The sequence below is a fragment of the Heliangelus exortis genome, chromosome 1, assembly GCF_036169615.1.
Source record: "Heliangelus exortis chromosome 1, bHelExo1.hap1, whole genome shotgun sequence".
Classification (NCBI taxonomy): domain Eukaryota; kingdom Metazoa; phylum Chordata; class Aves; order Apodiformes; family Trochilidae; genus Heliangelus; species Heliangelus exortis.
In genome coordinates, this window is record NC_092422.1 from 61,357,998 (window position 1) to 61,373,621 (window position 15,624).

General features: G+C 37.3%; 1 protein-coding gene across 1 annotated transcript in view; it reads left to right on the forward strand.

Moving 5' to 3' along the window:
* Nucleotides 1-12,592, forward strand: part of TGFBRAP1 (transforming growth factor beta receptor associated protein 1) — a 37,596-nt gene extending 25,004 nt beyond the window's left edge. The window contains exons 7-12 of the mRNA XM_071744782.1: nucleotides 382-439; nucleotides 1,760-1,903; nucleotides 2,921-3,067; nucleotides 5,015-5,174; nucleotides 6,821-7,254; nucleotides 8,175-12,592. Of these exons, the coding sequence (XP_071600883.1) occupies nucleotides 382-439; nucleotides 1,760-1,903; nucleotides 2,921-3,067; nucleotides 5,015-5,174; nucleotides 6,821-7,254; nucleotides 8,175-8,363 (1,132 nt within the window). The 3' untranslated portion in view covers nucleotides 8,364-12,592. The remainder of the gene's footprint in view (nucleotides 1-381; nucleotides 440-1,759; nucleotides 1,904-2,920; nucleotides 3,068-5,014; nucleotides 5,175-6,820; nucleotides 7,255-8,174) is intronic.
* Nucleotides 12,593-15,624: the final 3,032 nt, after the last annotated feature.

A 15,624-nucleotide genomic window follows, 5' to 3' on the forward strand; every position in this document is an offset into this window, starting at 1 on the left:
TAGTAAAACAGTTTTAAGTAAAAGCACTATGAAAATTTGATTTAACAGCACCTGATTAATATTGGATGAATATTTATTATTTGGAGCTATGTGTTAAGCCTGTATAAGAATCAAAGAATGGTAGGGGATTCATCTCTAATTTGACACATACTTTGTTTAAGTTGGAGCTAGTAAATAGAAACTGCCTTAGACCCAGGAGAGGGACAGATGCATTTTTAGGACTGAATTTGCTTTCTGGAGAAGAGCCTACAGACACTTGTTCAAGTGTAGGTATGACTATGTGTCACTGCAACTGATTTATTATTATAGTTTGTGCTAATCAAACCATAATGAAATTGGTAAGATATAGCTATTTTAATAATCTTTTCTTTTTCTGTACAGGTATTTTGCCCTTGGTCTCCTGTATCACTACAATGGTCAGGATGCTGCAGCACTTCAGGTTAGAATAAAGCTTTTAGTGTCATCTGTAAACCATTTCAAAATACCAGTTTAACTTTGAGATAAAAACCTGAGGTGCTAATTTATGTGTTTGAAAAGTAATGGTGTGTTTATATATGAGAAACTTATAATAAGACTTCCTTGAATAAATTAGTATACTTATATATATATATATATATATATTGTGAAAAAACTGAAGAGCTTACTGAAGATGACAGCTATTTTAAATGCTTGTATGCCATTTTTTAAGCAAAACTGCATACCAGAACGTATGTTTGTATTCTCAGAAGATGGGCAGAAGAGCTAAAATTATCAACAGATCACTTAAAAAGGTATTTGAGGCACTTCAGGCATATATCCTGTGCTGGTTAGTCTATATACACTTAGCAAAGCAATATTTAATGTCATGGCATACACTGACAGCATCTGAGTGTTTGTTTCCTTATCTAGTGATGGGCAGTGAACACATTCTGCAGGATTTGTGGGTTTCAGCTGGGCTAATAATCCCTTTGTGGGGACCCCTTCTGATTCACTAAGACTAGCAGTGATCTGCAGACTAAATAATTTTTCTATTCTTGTCTGCAAAACTTCATCTAGATAAAAAAAAATGTTCTTGATTGATAAATAGAATGTATGTCTCAGACCAATATCCAATAATTTAAGTAGTTTGCCTCACTCTGTAGCTTTTTGAGTGCATTTATCAAAGTTACACTGTCAAGTGAATTCCAGTGAGTTATGTGAACAGCAGTTTCTTGAGCAGAAAACCAGTAAGGACCACAAAAACAGAACGTGCCTTCTTCGTTCACATACAAGATAATTTTCTTTATGCTTGGAGCAAGGTTTAATGCTAAACTGGTCTGCTAGATGTGACACTTTTCAAATTATAATGTATGTAAAAATAATCATACATGGTACTTAAAATTTTTCAGTCAAAATGAAAGAAGAGCAAGCCATCAGGTTTTCTTCTTTATTGTGTAGATAATTTGCATTTAATCTTGAATTTACAGAATATATGTAAAGTATACCATGCATTGGAGAAAAGGACTTCTGATAAAAGCTTTCTTTGTGATTAGTGTACCTCCTCCTGAAGTATTCAGCCAATCACTCTCAGAGTGAGAACCCACATGAGACTGAAGGGGTCTGAAGCAGTAGAATGTGGCAGGTGTTCCAGAGTAAAGGTTGCAATGAAGGAAAGACTAAATTTAGTCACCAGTGAGGTCCCTTGCAACTGGTGCTGCCATGTGGTAGCTCACATAAAATTTGAGTTGGAAGAGCTTGTACAAATTTAAAGTGCTTTCATTTTTTTTTCTTTTTGTTGCAGTTATGGGTGAAAATAGTAGATGGAGACATTGAAGATTCTACACGTTCAGATCTCTATGAATATATAGTAGACTTTCTTACCTTCTGCTCTGACCAAGATCTAGTGTGGAAATATTCTGAATGGGTTTTACAAAAAAATGAAGAGGTTTGTGAGTGGTGTATTTTTCACAGAACATCATAAATATCGTTTCCCTGCAGTGATGTTTGGGTGTTCATTAATGTCGTTCCATATTGATAACTAATTGGACCATTTTTTTTTGAATATTTAATGTCAATTAAATAGTGATCAACAGAAGAAAAACTCCAGATTGCTCGTTTCTTCTGTGTCTCTCTGTTAACAAGTGCTAATTGTAATTTGCTCTTTCTTTTGAAAACAAAGTTTAGGTCATTCTCTATGATGAAAGATGCAGCATGTCTTCTGTTTTTCTTCCTACTAAGGAAGATGATTTTCAGATCTTAAAAATAAAAATAATGTAACAGGTTAATAGCTGCTCTTTCTTTTTTAAAAGGATTCCAGGGACAAGTGATATCTACATACACTAGGATGTGGAATAAATAGCCTTCATTCAAGACAAAACTTCATTGCTATAAGAATTTACTTAATCCACCAAATTTAAAAAACAATTATGTAACATCCATTAGCATGGTGTGCTGTTAAATGGGATGCTTGATGTTATATCAAGCAGTCTGTGCTGTTGGAACTTGTCACTGCTCAATTTTTATGCCTTTAAAGCTCAGTTATTAACATGCAGTGACAGATACCTAAACTTTTGTTTTGATCATTATAGAAGTCTCTTGCTCAGTGTATATCCTCCCATATGATAAAATTTCTGTTCTCTGACTTAGACTTCTGTGCTACAAAAGCTGAAGTCTCTTGTTCTGATCTTATGCCAATCTGTTCCATACTTTTTGTGACTGTTGGAGGCTGTGCCTGACAGCAGGGTTTACAGGCTGGACAATGTATAGGCTGTGAATTAAGATAATGGAGATAGGAGAGAGTGAGACCACAATAAGCACTGAGTGGTGTAATCGTGGTAATGTTGAACAGGGTTTTGTGTTGTTTAGTAATGTACTAACTCACCTGATATTCAATAAGTATTTAAAATTCAAAAGTAATAGAACGCTTGCTGCTGAGTTCCTAAATGCAATTACCTCTTTCTAGGTTGGGGTGCAGATTTTCACTAAAAGGCCTTTGGAAGAACAGGAGAAAAACAGCATTAATCCCGACGATACAATCAATCGCCTTAACAAATATCCTAAAGCACGTGTTAAATATCTAGAACATCTAGTATTGGAAAGAAAAATAGAGGTGAGTCCTACAAGAATACTAAAAATAGGCTTGAGATTTAGAATGCAGACCTGGAAAAAAAGCCAGTTTAGAAGGAATAAACCTAATTTGAGGCTTTCAGATGTACTTGGATTAGGTAAAGAATGGTGTTAAGATTAAAGTAGAACACAAGCAGATATCTGTATTATTTTTAACTTTTCATCTCTTGTGATGCCAAGGCAGTTGCTTACCTGCCCTCAGAGATAGGCTTTTGGGGTTTTTTTTTAATATATCTGCTTATTGCTTGCTTTTCTGTTGAACCAGTGAAGCTCAAATCTCCCAGCTGGTAAAATCATAGAAAGTTGATTGATCAACTGCTAGTCCTGCAGCAATACAATAAAATTGTTAACTTAGCATTTTACAGGTAGGCATGTTTTATGCTGTCCTTCTGGGAAGATTTGAGCAATTAATGATAGGATTATACCATTCACCTCTCACCATGGAATTCCAAAGCACCCTAGATGTTTAATGTCCAAAAGATACGCTCACAAGTCACAAGTGATGGTGTATTCTATCTTTGGGTGTTTAAGCATAATGCAGGAGGACCCAAACCTTATGGTACTTGGATATGAGACATTTTAAGCACAGGAACAGTTACTTTGACCTGCAAATAAAGCAAGGAAGTGAATGTTGATAGAACTCAGCACTACAGATGACCAGCTTGTTAGTTTTCATTCTTCAAATACATGTGCTAGATCAGTGGTTTCCCATTATTGCTATTGCAAATACATCAGGGTGTGTGATACCATATTGGATAAATATACTAGTTGTATACTGATGTAATTAATATTTTCAAACAAACTTTTTGATTTAAACCCAGTGACTTGTAGAGTACTTGTACCAAAAATAATTCATAATTAAATCTACCTGCTAGTAAAGGCTGGGTTATAAATTGATGTGGGTCTTTAGAAAGTACTAGATTATTGTGAATGCCTTAGGGAGAATGTTTCAAACAGTCAGATTATCAAGTTGCTTTTATGAATTTTGGGTACTGGATAACACAAAAAGCACTGTGCCTTAGGTGTGCTTTTCTGCTTCTGGTGGCTTCCTCAGACTTTGTTGCAGAAATAGAAAAGGCCAAAGAACATACCTGAATATGAGAAAGAATGAGTTAGATGAAAATAATTCTTTTTACAAAGGAAACAAAAGAAGACAGTGGAAATCGTACATGTACTCAAAGGAGATAGATCTGCTTTACTGCATTGACTTTCATTAGATGAACTATTGAAAGGAAATATTTTTAGCACAAGAAAAGCTATTTATAGAGCTTGTTTATTTGAGGCGAAGAGGAGGTTAGGAGTAAGATGTTTTATATTTCTGTTTTGAAATACATGTGTTAATGAAATAGAGAATCCCATACTATAGATACAGTATAATTTATCAAGTTGATTTGATTAAGTTGATCCTATTACCAGCTGGGGTGACCATATAGCAGCTTTCCAATACGTGCAGGGGCCTACAGGAAACCTGGGGTTGCACAGGTTGCACAGGTGTGTAGTGAGAGGACAAGGGGCAATAGTTTAAAACTTGAAGAGAGGAGAATTAGATTAGATATTAGGAGGAAATTCTTTGTTATGAGGATGGTAAGACACTGGCACAGGTTGCCCAGGGAACTTGTGTTATGTCCCTTCCCTGGAAGTGTTCAAGGCCAGGTTGGATGGGGCTTTGAGTAACCTGATCTAGTGAGAGGTGTCCCTGCCCATGGCAGAGGGGTTAGAATCAGGTGATCTCTAAGGTTCCTTCCAACCCAAACCATTCTCTGATTCTAAGTTGTCTGTGTGTGTGAATAAAAGACTTTTTGATTAATTCAAATTAATAAAGTGATTAAAATACATTTCTATGTAGCTATATTAATATTGATCACTGTTATTGGTGGGGAGAAGGGGTTGTCTTTGTAAACTGAACTAACAATGTTCTTTTTATCTGTAGAAAGAAAAGTACCATACTCATCTAGCTGTCTTGTACTTGGAGGCAATACTTCAGCTAAAGTCTGTGTCCACAGATAATTGTACAGAAAAAACTGAACTGCTGCTTAAACTACGCAGTCATCTTCAGAAGTCTGATCTTTATAGAAAACACTTCATTTTGGGTAAGATGCATTTTGTCTATCATAAATGCTGTATGTCTGTTCCAGCAGAAGACAAAGTCCTCATAAGGATAGAAAACTAAAAACATCTGAGTTTTCTAGGTGCATTTGGTTAATAGGCTTACCTTCTTTATTTTTAACAGACGTAAGTTAATTTAGAAAGTATATTTGTTAATAGCATTGTACCTCATGAACTATGGGAGATCAAATACTATGTTTGCCACTGCACCAAAGACAGGATAATGTAACTAGCTAGAAAAAATAGGGTACATTTCATAATATTCACTTTGTAATATTTTCTTCTTATCTTATAGTCAATTTGTTTTAAATTATGAGCTTGTAACTTTTGGCAGGTTTTTTTGCAAATGGAAGTCTTAAAAGGCTTTCTTATTAAGCAGTCAGTTTCACGGCGAGATGAAGTGAAGCTTGGCAGAATCTGATTACCAAGGAGTTGTTTGTTGTCCATAACCCATTCACACCCTGAAAGTTGAGGTTTATACTCAGCAAAAATATGAGCATCCTTTTGAGTGAAAAGTACAATATACCATCTTACTGTTGGTATAAGGCTGAGCTTTTTTTTTTTTTTTTTTCCCTTGCTTCTTATGCCCAATTTTTAAACTTTCATCCACTGTTTCTGTTTCAGAGGATGAAAGGGAAATGACTTGTTATTGTACTGAAAGGTGTAAAATGTTTTTTTCTGAAATTCAGTGTAAAGTCCAGTGGACATGGAAATAAAAATAGCTGAATAGCAACTAAAACAATTTACCAATGTTTAATGTTCTTTCACCTTTCCAGTCAGCAAAGGATAATATAATACAGTCATTGAAACTCTTGATCTTTTTCATCTTTTAACTTTTAAACAAACTTTTAAGGGCAAGAGTTACAAGATGGCTTGTTTGTCTTGAAATCCATGTACTCCAAAATACAAGATTTCTTACATGACAATTCATATCTTACATGAAGGTCAGATCAATGCATACTGGTGCGTGCCTCCTTAATAACCAAAATATTCTAGGGAGAAAAACACTGTATTGCCATACCTTTTCCAGAGACCTATGCCAAATTTTTATCACCTTTACAGTAAGTTAAAGATTTTCTACTTTATCTCACAATGCCTTGATGAACTTCCCCTTCCTTCTGCCCGTGGCTGCCATACTAAACTATCAGGCTGGATCAAGGGTTTGTAGTGGCCCTTTCTTAAAGTGAAGTCCTATTTGATCTTTATTATCTCTTATGGAATTCAAACTATTCTGTATTTTTTGTTATAATACTGGGAGAAGCAGAAGTTAAAAATATTGCAGCTTCACTGTAAGGTTTCTCATACACCTTAGCAGTGTGTGCAGAAACGTGCAAGACTGCCGTGCTAGAATAAAGGCTAGAATAAAGAGGTCAGTGACACTGGTTTTGTCACCTGTTATTTAGTAATTACCATATTTTTAGTAATTACTATATTTTGCAGGTCCCTTTTGTTAGAAATGTGTCCATACGTCTAGGCATTCCTGTGCTTAGAAGCATGTGTCCTCTTCATAGCTGCCAGCACCCCTGCAGAAACAGTAGCAGAGCTGTGTGGGCTTGTTCTCACTGACTTTGGGGAAGGGAGTGGTGGTCTCCTCCACTGAGCAAGTATTGCCTTGTTTCTCTTTCAACAGACAAAATCCAGGGCACAAACCTTCATATGGAAAGTGCAATTTTATATGGGAAGCTAGAAGACCACGAGAAAGCTTTGCATATCCTTGTCCACGAGTTAAAGGACTTCCATGCTGCTGAAGAATACTGTATATGGAACTCTGAGAACAGAGACCTGCACTACAGACGGAGGCTTTTCCATATGCTGCTGACAGTGTATCTAAATCCAGGCAGCTCGGATTCTGCCCTGGTCATGGCTGCTGTGGATCTCTTGAATAACCACTCTGCTGAATTTGATGCAGCTCTAGTTCTGCAGCTGGTGCCTGACAGCTGGTCAGTGCAGCTCCTCTCCCCGTTCCTGGCTGCAGCAGTGAGGCAAAGCATTCATACAAAACGAATGACTCAGGCTGCACTGGGGTTAGCACAAGCTGAAAACTTAATCTACAAGTATGAGAAAGTAAGTTGCTGGGTTTGGTTTGGTGTTTTTTGTTTGTTTTGTTTTTAGAGTCACTTCAAAGCTTTACAGTTCAGTCCTTTGATATACAATAATCAGAAATAGTTTGAAGAATTAGGACAAAGTTGTCTTTGGCAATTTTACTAGCTGCACTTAGTATTTTTTTGCAGCGACTACTAGATTCAAACTTAATTTTATGCTTTCTCTGTAAAACAAAATCTCCCCGAAATATTTTGGGAGTCTTGAAATAGGAACAACTTGGTGAATTTCTGGGCTGAGTTAAAGAGAATTTGGAATTTACAGATTAATGAAGTTCTTTCGGAAACTTTAAAAAATGTGAGTTAACATTTTTTTTCACTGGGATTGAGACCTGTCAGAATTGGCAAACAAGTTTACCCTGCACTTTATATTAACTGAAGACTGTTAGTTGCTTATGTTAGTGCTTAATTAATTTGTGCATTTTTTTTTTCTATTCCTAGCTAGAGCTGTATTGCTTAAAGCTTCCAGCAGATTCTTAAATCTGTTTAGTTCTAACACAACTAAATTCTGCTAGGGCACCTAGCACAATCTGTCTGGAATAAAAATGCATAAGTGCTGAGTTTGCTGTGAAATTGTCCTGTGACCTTGTTTAGGAAGCAGCATTGGGTTTTCAGCTGCATTAAATGTGAGTGCTTTTCTCTTTTAAAGAAAAAAAAAAAAAAGAAATAAAATGAGGATAAAAAAAAAAAGCGGTAAAGGAAGCATGGAAATGAATGAGTGTGAATGTAGAAGTTAAATTTAAGGTAAATGGTTCAGGCTGGCTTTTCCTACTATCTCTGTCACTGAGCAGATTTGTCCACTCGGTACAGTTAAAATTTTATGCTTTGCAGTTTCCCTTCCTTTCTTGCTAGATTAATGTTTGGAATTTTTTTCCTTCTCTTTAGGTTAAACAAAAAGGAGCCCCAGTTCTTCTTTCGGACAAGGTGGTGTGTCAGGTGTGCCAAAATCCTTTCTCTGAGCCTGTATTTGTAAGATACCCAAACGGGGGTCTGGTGCACACACACTGTGCTGCAAACAGACATCTGAATTCCAACATGACTCAGCACTTCTCTAGCTCCAGCAATCAGACTTGAAATATGTGCCAGTCCCACAGGTTCCCATGACTTATACCCCACTGAAAGAGGGCTGAAAAAAAAAGGAACAAAATGCAGCTACTTGAGATATAAATCAAGATGAACAACTAATCTTTGGGTTAATGGGAAGACTTCCAGTAAATATGAAATATTGCCACTTATCTTTTGATTTCTAATGAATGTAGATAGAAAAGAAAATTCACTACCAGAAATGGAGAGATGCAAATATAGGCTCTTCTGTATATAATAATAAACAGCTAAGGAAAATGGGCCTTTTCTTCACAGGAAGGATGAATGTTATGGAGACAAGGCAAACACTTATTTTAAGAAATGTCACTTTGCACTGAACGTGGTGTTGATAAATTTGTAGAGAAGGAGATGGCATCCATTGGAGTTGGAATTCTTGAAACATTACCTGACAAGACTGACATCATGCAGCTTACTATCAAGACAAAAATGTGTGTTGGTTATGATGTTTGCTGCAGCATGGTCTCTTTTGGGCTGGATTCTCTTCCCCAGGATCACATCACGGACTTGATTTTCACTCTTCAAATTGTTTGCTTTTGATGCACTTTTTATTACTCCCCCCTGCTATATAGAATTTAAATGTAAGTACTGGTCCATTAGGTTTCTACTCCTACAGTTGCTGTAATAAACAGAGTGGAAACTGATATCCTCAGTCACACAGCTGTGCTTGGAAGAAAAAAAAAAAAAACAAAAAACCAAAAGTTAGATTGTCAGGTCAGACTGTAGTCACTTTTATATGGAGGAAGAGACAACTTTAATATTGGTTTATTTATTAATATGCAAATATATTGTACATACAGTTGAATAAATTGATCTTGTATCATTCTAGGGTTTCTTTGGGGAGGATAAAGATGTAGCTGTTACATGAGTGTACAGGTTAATGTGCTAAATGTTTGCTATAACATAACTTAGGCAGATTGGAACTCCACGAGACTAAGTTTTAGTACTTGTGGGTGACTTTGTGCAATCAGAATCAGGGAAAGAAGTTAAAAATTGGAAAGAAGCCTACAAAGGTTCACTACAGGGTTGCTCTATTATATTCTACAAAATAGAATTCTCTAAACTAAGGTTTTTCAAATAGCAACAAAACCTTTACTGACTGTCCCAATAAGTATTCAAATTGCTATTTAACTTTTTTAAAGTAATCAGTTCAAACAAAGCAACTCTCCACAACTCATATTAAAAATGACAACTTCAAAAAAAACACAAGTATTTTGAAGCCAAAGCATTTTTAATTCTGTAAAGCTCTAATAAATACCATGGTTGCTGACTGGCACGCAACTGAGTTAGCAGACTACTCACTGTTTCAGTGTGTCAGATCAGAGTGGAGACTCAGCAACAAGGGGCATCTGCATGGTGTCTTCTAGATGCAGTCTGGGCAGAAGTTTCCTGTTAGGGAAAGGTTGGCTTATGAAGCAGCTTTGTAAGCATAGTGCTGCCTCCAGGAAGGGGCAACCAGGCTACATCTGGGGGACAGAAAAAAATATCCATTTCTTTCTGTTTGAAGCGAAAAGGTGTTTGGATCTTTCTCTTTTCTGACTTTGAAATTAGAAAAGTATAGCTGTTGTGTTGGGTTTGAAAAAATAAAATCCAAGTGAGGGATTTTGTAGTGCCTTCTACTAAGACATAAGCCATGTGTAGTGACAGGCACCTTCAAAACCAAGGTTTTTGGGTTTTGGGCATTTCTGGCACGAGTCATTCTCCTGTGTTGCACTGGTATGAGCAGATTCTTCTGTATCTTGTATTCATGGATTTCAGACTTTGTGTGCAACTGGCAGTGATTACACGGACAAATTTGTAGTCCCTTGTCCTCAAAATGTTTGCTGATAGAGAAGAAGTGGTTTTACAAAGATCTGGTAATCCTTTTGTGTACAGTGGCATGTGATTTGTAAGAAATGCTTTCCTTTGCTGCGAGCATCCTCAGTATGCTTTGTTCTTTCTATTAAGGAGGTAACAAACATCATTCTCCATGATTTAAACAAATTCAGGCCACTAGGTAGTGATGAACTTTCTCTTGCTCAACTAGTGTTGCAGTGGAAGAGAAATCATGCCCTAGATCACAAGGCAGATAATATTGTTACTGCATGAAGAAGTACAACTGTAAAAGATTAAACTGTTCTTTATTAATATTTGGTATTTTTCCAGATTTGTACTTTGGCTAAAATGCAGCAGCAACAGTATTTTTAAACACAAATACAGAAACCAATGCAAAGTAGTGTATGTGCAATCACAGATGGCCAAAAGGTGATTAATAGTAAAGTTGGGGGATCTCATTTAGCCCTGCCCTAAAATGTGGACTAGAAAAATACTGATACTTGATTTATGCATTGTTTCCTCTGACTTTGTTCAGTTTTATACTAGAACTCATTTGGATGAATTAATATGGAAGTCTCACAGTAACAAAAAGAAAAAGCAAAGAAAACCAGTGTGAGGCTAAGGCAGAGCAAGAGCTCAGCAGGGAGGTGGAAGGTGGAGGATGCTCTTCAGTGTACACACAGCACTTCAGCTCACCTGGGGGGAGATGAGAGCCTACATCAGAGAGGTGTGTGGTGTGCTCTGCTTTATCATTAGGAAGTTAATAAGAAGTCTGCATTCAAGTTCCCTTAGGTGGGGCAAATACAACACACTTTGGGCAAGAGAACTTCACACTGAAGAAGTTCCTAAGTTCATTCTTCTTTTTATTTTGGCACACTCCGTTTGCTGATTTTTGGTTTGTGTCAGAATACTTATTAACTTAGCTCCTGCTAAATTATTTGGTTTTAATTAATCTCACTTTTTTTTTTCCAGTGTGTCTTCTCCAGCTTTTTATGTGTGAAAACCAAAACAATAGTGGAGATACTTTTTCTTATTTGATTGTGTGTCTGTGATTCAGGACATAATAAATGAGATTAGTCTCTCAGACAGATGCTTTTGCAGATAATGAGGCACATTTGTTTAAGATGTATATTCCAATTACAGAAATATTGCAGATTTTTTTTTTTTTTTTCTTACAGTTGCTGGTACATACAAAAAGCACTCATTAAATCCTTTTCTACGCTTTCATATTTCCACACTCCGTTACATAAAAATTACTTATGACATCTATATGTCATCATATGCAGTCAAAAAGAGAGGAAAAATAATAATGAGAAAAAATTTCCCAGAATCTAGCACTCTGCTTGAAATAAGATTAATGTCTGCATATTTAGAAGAGTTTGTTAGATCTTCATTTCTGTGATTTAAACATGTAAAGTTATCATATTGATTATGCTATAAGAATATTCACCTTGAAATCTGGAGAAGAGAAGCAATTGGTTTTTGTTACACAGAGCACACAACAGGAATTAATGAACTGACTTCTTGGGGCAGCCTGGTCTGTGGTGACTCAGGTGTGCACAGGAGTCAGGGTTAAAATGAGAACTTTTTTCTTGGCTCCCCCAGGTCCCAATCTCTGAAAGCTTTCTAGCTTTTTTTTTATTTTTTTTCTTTACATTATTAATGTCATTCTTCTAGCACTTAATTGTCATGGGTATAAATCTTGAGTTCTGGGTGGACTCCTGAGCACATCTGGCTTTGTTCAATAAAATGTCACTTTATCACATCAACCACATAGGAGCCTAATAATTGCAACTGTGGCAAGGTATTATAAGGCATGGAGAATATGTATGTTTTCCCAGACCTTTATGACATGTTTGAACCCACAAGCATTATCCTGATTGCTGAATCTTTATAATAACGTCCATTCTTTGCAGGACTCCTGTCCTGAATGATATTTTATTTATGCAGTTGTATTAAGAAGGAACTTCTTATTTTACTACTCTTTTGAATTTCCTTAAGTCTCTGTTCAGTGTAGCTCTATTTTTAACATCCTCCTATTTATAAGAGGCAGCAATTAACACATTTTCATTGTGAGTTCTCCTCCTATTGCCTATATTTACTAATTAATTTTTCTCTTATTCTACAACACTTTGGGTCTTTTGCCTTGTGGACACTGATAATTAAATGTGCTGCTACTTTTCAAGGGAAAAGAAGAAAATAAATTAATGGCATTCTGTAATGTCTGATTACAAAACTGAAGTTCCCCTGCAGTAAATTTGTTCATATGGAATTCTGTACTGTTAATGCTTTCTGACTTAATAGTTATGTTGGTGACCATGTACAGCAGTATGTGGAATGTACAAATGTATAAATATGTTGATTTTTAATAAAAAAAAATCTTTTAATTGTTTCTGCCGTTTGTTCTGAGATATAGAAACCCTGGTACTTGAATGGCCAAGTGAAGAGGAATCATCAGTGGTGAACAGAGGATTTGTCTGGGTGACTGACAGGTGGTCAGATGAAAAGGTTGAATTAAGCAAGTTTGGGGTGTTAAGGGAGACAAACAAGTGTTCTTAAAAATTAGTGAGTTTTACTTTTGGGAAGTAGTTTTGCTTTGTTTTTACCTATTCCTTGACTGAATCTGGGTGTTTACAGACTCAGGGGAAAGTGGGTACTGCCATTAAGGATCTGAAAGGATTTGATCTGCTTCTGTAGCCACAGCAGTCTGGTGAGCAGCAGGTGTGTGGACATCCTGGAGCAATCCTGATAGGATTAAAACATACTGAAACGTTTTGAGGGGAAGACCTTGAAACAGGGCAGGAGTTGATCTGGTAGCATAGGCTGGTTGTTGAGAGCAGTAAAAGCAGATGCTGTTTGCAGAAGCACCTCTGGTACCAGGTGGAAAGTGAGCTTAACCTGCAACTTCTCTACCAGGACACTCTTCAGTAAAAGTGAAAATGTAGGGGAAATGAAGATGTAGGTGCTACTGAAGTTGGATGGTATTTGTTTTTATTACTAAAGAACCCTAATACAACCTTCTCTGGCTGTAACTATAAACATTGAGTGTTGGCAGTCCTAAAAGCAGACACTGACTGAGAAACTTGCTGTTAATTTCAGCAAGTGCCATGACTTAACTGAAAGTAAAATACAAGAAAGTGAAATACAAAGTGAAGAAAATTGATTCTGTTCTGGCTCAAATCAGGGCACAATGTCATAGCAGAATCTGACAGTTTGACACAATTATGGGACCACAAACAGCTAAAGATGGGGATGGAGGTGCACAGGATGGAATTGTCTGTACTTTTTTTAAAAAAAAAATGTAATGTTATACGTTGGAGATTTATATTTGCCAAGCAGAAAGAGGGTTTTCATTTCTGCACATGTGTGATCTATCTTTAGGTTTTAACTTGTCATATTTTACTTCAAAGCATCTCTATGGCCTGTTGTGACATACTTATTTGTCAGGCAGATGGTTTTGTGTTCCTCCTTCGAAACATCTCTGAAAGCTCTTGTTCTGGATAGCAGCCACCCAGAACATCACCCCTAAGATAGTCCAGTGATCATGCCAGGAGCACAAGTGTTTCTGACAGCTGTTGCTCATTCTGGAATTCTGAATGACCATGAAATGTGCCAGTCAAAAGGAAAAACTACAAACTACAAAGGTCTCAGTCCCAGAAATAGGAGGAATTGTCTTGTTAAACTGCAGTTAATTACTGGTACTTTGATGCTGCTTTTCCCACCTGCCTGATACCAAGTCACTTACAACTGTGCATTGTGTTTCATACAAATACTCACTAGTGCTGATAACCTTCCCTCCCATGGAAGGAAAATGTGTAAGACTTCCTTGATTGAAGCCATGGTGTGACAGTATTCAAAGGCAGCCCAAACGAACTGCCAGGACCTTTTTTCAAAGCAGATACTGCCAAAAGCACCAAAAGGGCTCTGGATGCAAAAGCCAGGCTTTAGAAAATGATGAGCTAGAACAATTTTTAAATGGAAAGAGATCATGAGTTTGGTAAGGAGAGAGTTTTAAAGGTCTGCAAGCAAATCCTCCACATTGTATCTTGTCAGGTCAGCTTTTGACTTCTTAAGACTTCAGAGCAGACTTCAGTGGTTTCCTAAATTGCCATTACCCCCTAGACCCTTCTTGCTCCCTTGAGGACAAACCCCACTGCTCCTGCTCTTGGAGGCTGATGGTCTCCAGCGGCCTCCATTGAGCTCCTCTATTCCTGGGGTGCTCCCTTTGCCCAGGTTTGGCCACTTTCCCCTTCAGACCTGTGTCTGAACTTTGTGTGATGCAGTATTAAGCTTTAGTAAAATGCTAGAAAATAAAAATTAAGTGAAAATAAACAGAGGTTCTGGACTATATTAAATAGTGTCCCTTAAAATTGGGGTTGCTTAGCCTGGAAAAAAAAGGAACCTGAGGGGACACCATAAGGTCTCTACATCTACCTGAAAGGTGGTTGTAGTGAGGGGCTGGTTGGTCTCTTCTTTGAGGTAACAAGCCTGGAAGAAGAACAGGAGGATTTGGTCATAAGTTGTACCATGGGATGTTTAGATGAAACTTCTTCACTGAAAGGGAAGACACTGGAACAGGCTGCCCAGCAAGTGGTTGAATCACCACCTCTGGAGGTGCTTAGAAGACATGAATATGTGGTGCTTAGGGACATGGTTTAGCACTGGACTCAGTAGAGTCCAGGTAATGGTTGGGCTTCATGATCTTAAAGGTCTTTTCCAACGAGAATGATTAAAGAGCAAAGCTGTGCTGTAATACAAGAATTCAAGGTCTCAACTTGGCAGCAGTATCTTTTCGTTTTTGTGTTGAAACATTTTCATACACCTGCTGTTCTAACGAAGTACCTATGGTGAATGTTGTCTTCAATGGTTTTCCTAGGGATACAGTGGGTATTAAGTCAAATCACTGTTTAAATTCTAAAAGGAATCTGAAGGTGTTCATAAGCAGTCCTGCCCAATTCTGTTCAGCTCTATCTGCAGAAGTCTGAGGAAGCCAAAAGGCCAGCCCTGCTCCATGTGGGCTGATCAGCAAGTGCTAATTTCATGCAAAATAAAAAGCTCAGCCAAGATCTCCTGCATCCAAAACTGTGAGTCCTTAAGAAATCCTTGTGTTCCGAACTAAAGGAAATGGAGCTGACCCTGCTATAAGTTTTGCTTCATTTCACTCTCCAGTACCAAGATTTGGGCTGAGAGCAATGGGGTGAGTGGTGACAAGTGCTTACTTGATGAACTGTTTTAACAGGGATATTTTGTGAACTACCTTCAACTCCATTTTTCACTCTCAACTCCACTCTTTATCTCCAAACCCCTCACTATCAGAGCATGATGGGCATTTGGCAGATGTACACGGAGTAGGGCCATGCCTCAGTTCTTATATCCACACTGCTCTGAATCTAGCTGGAGATCCTGGCAGGAGGGTGAC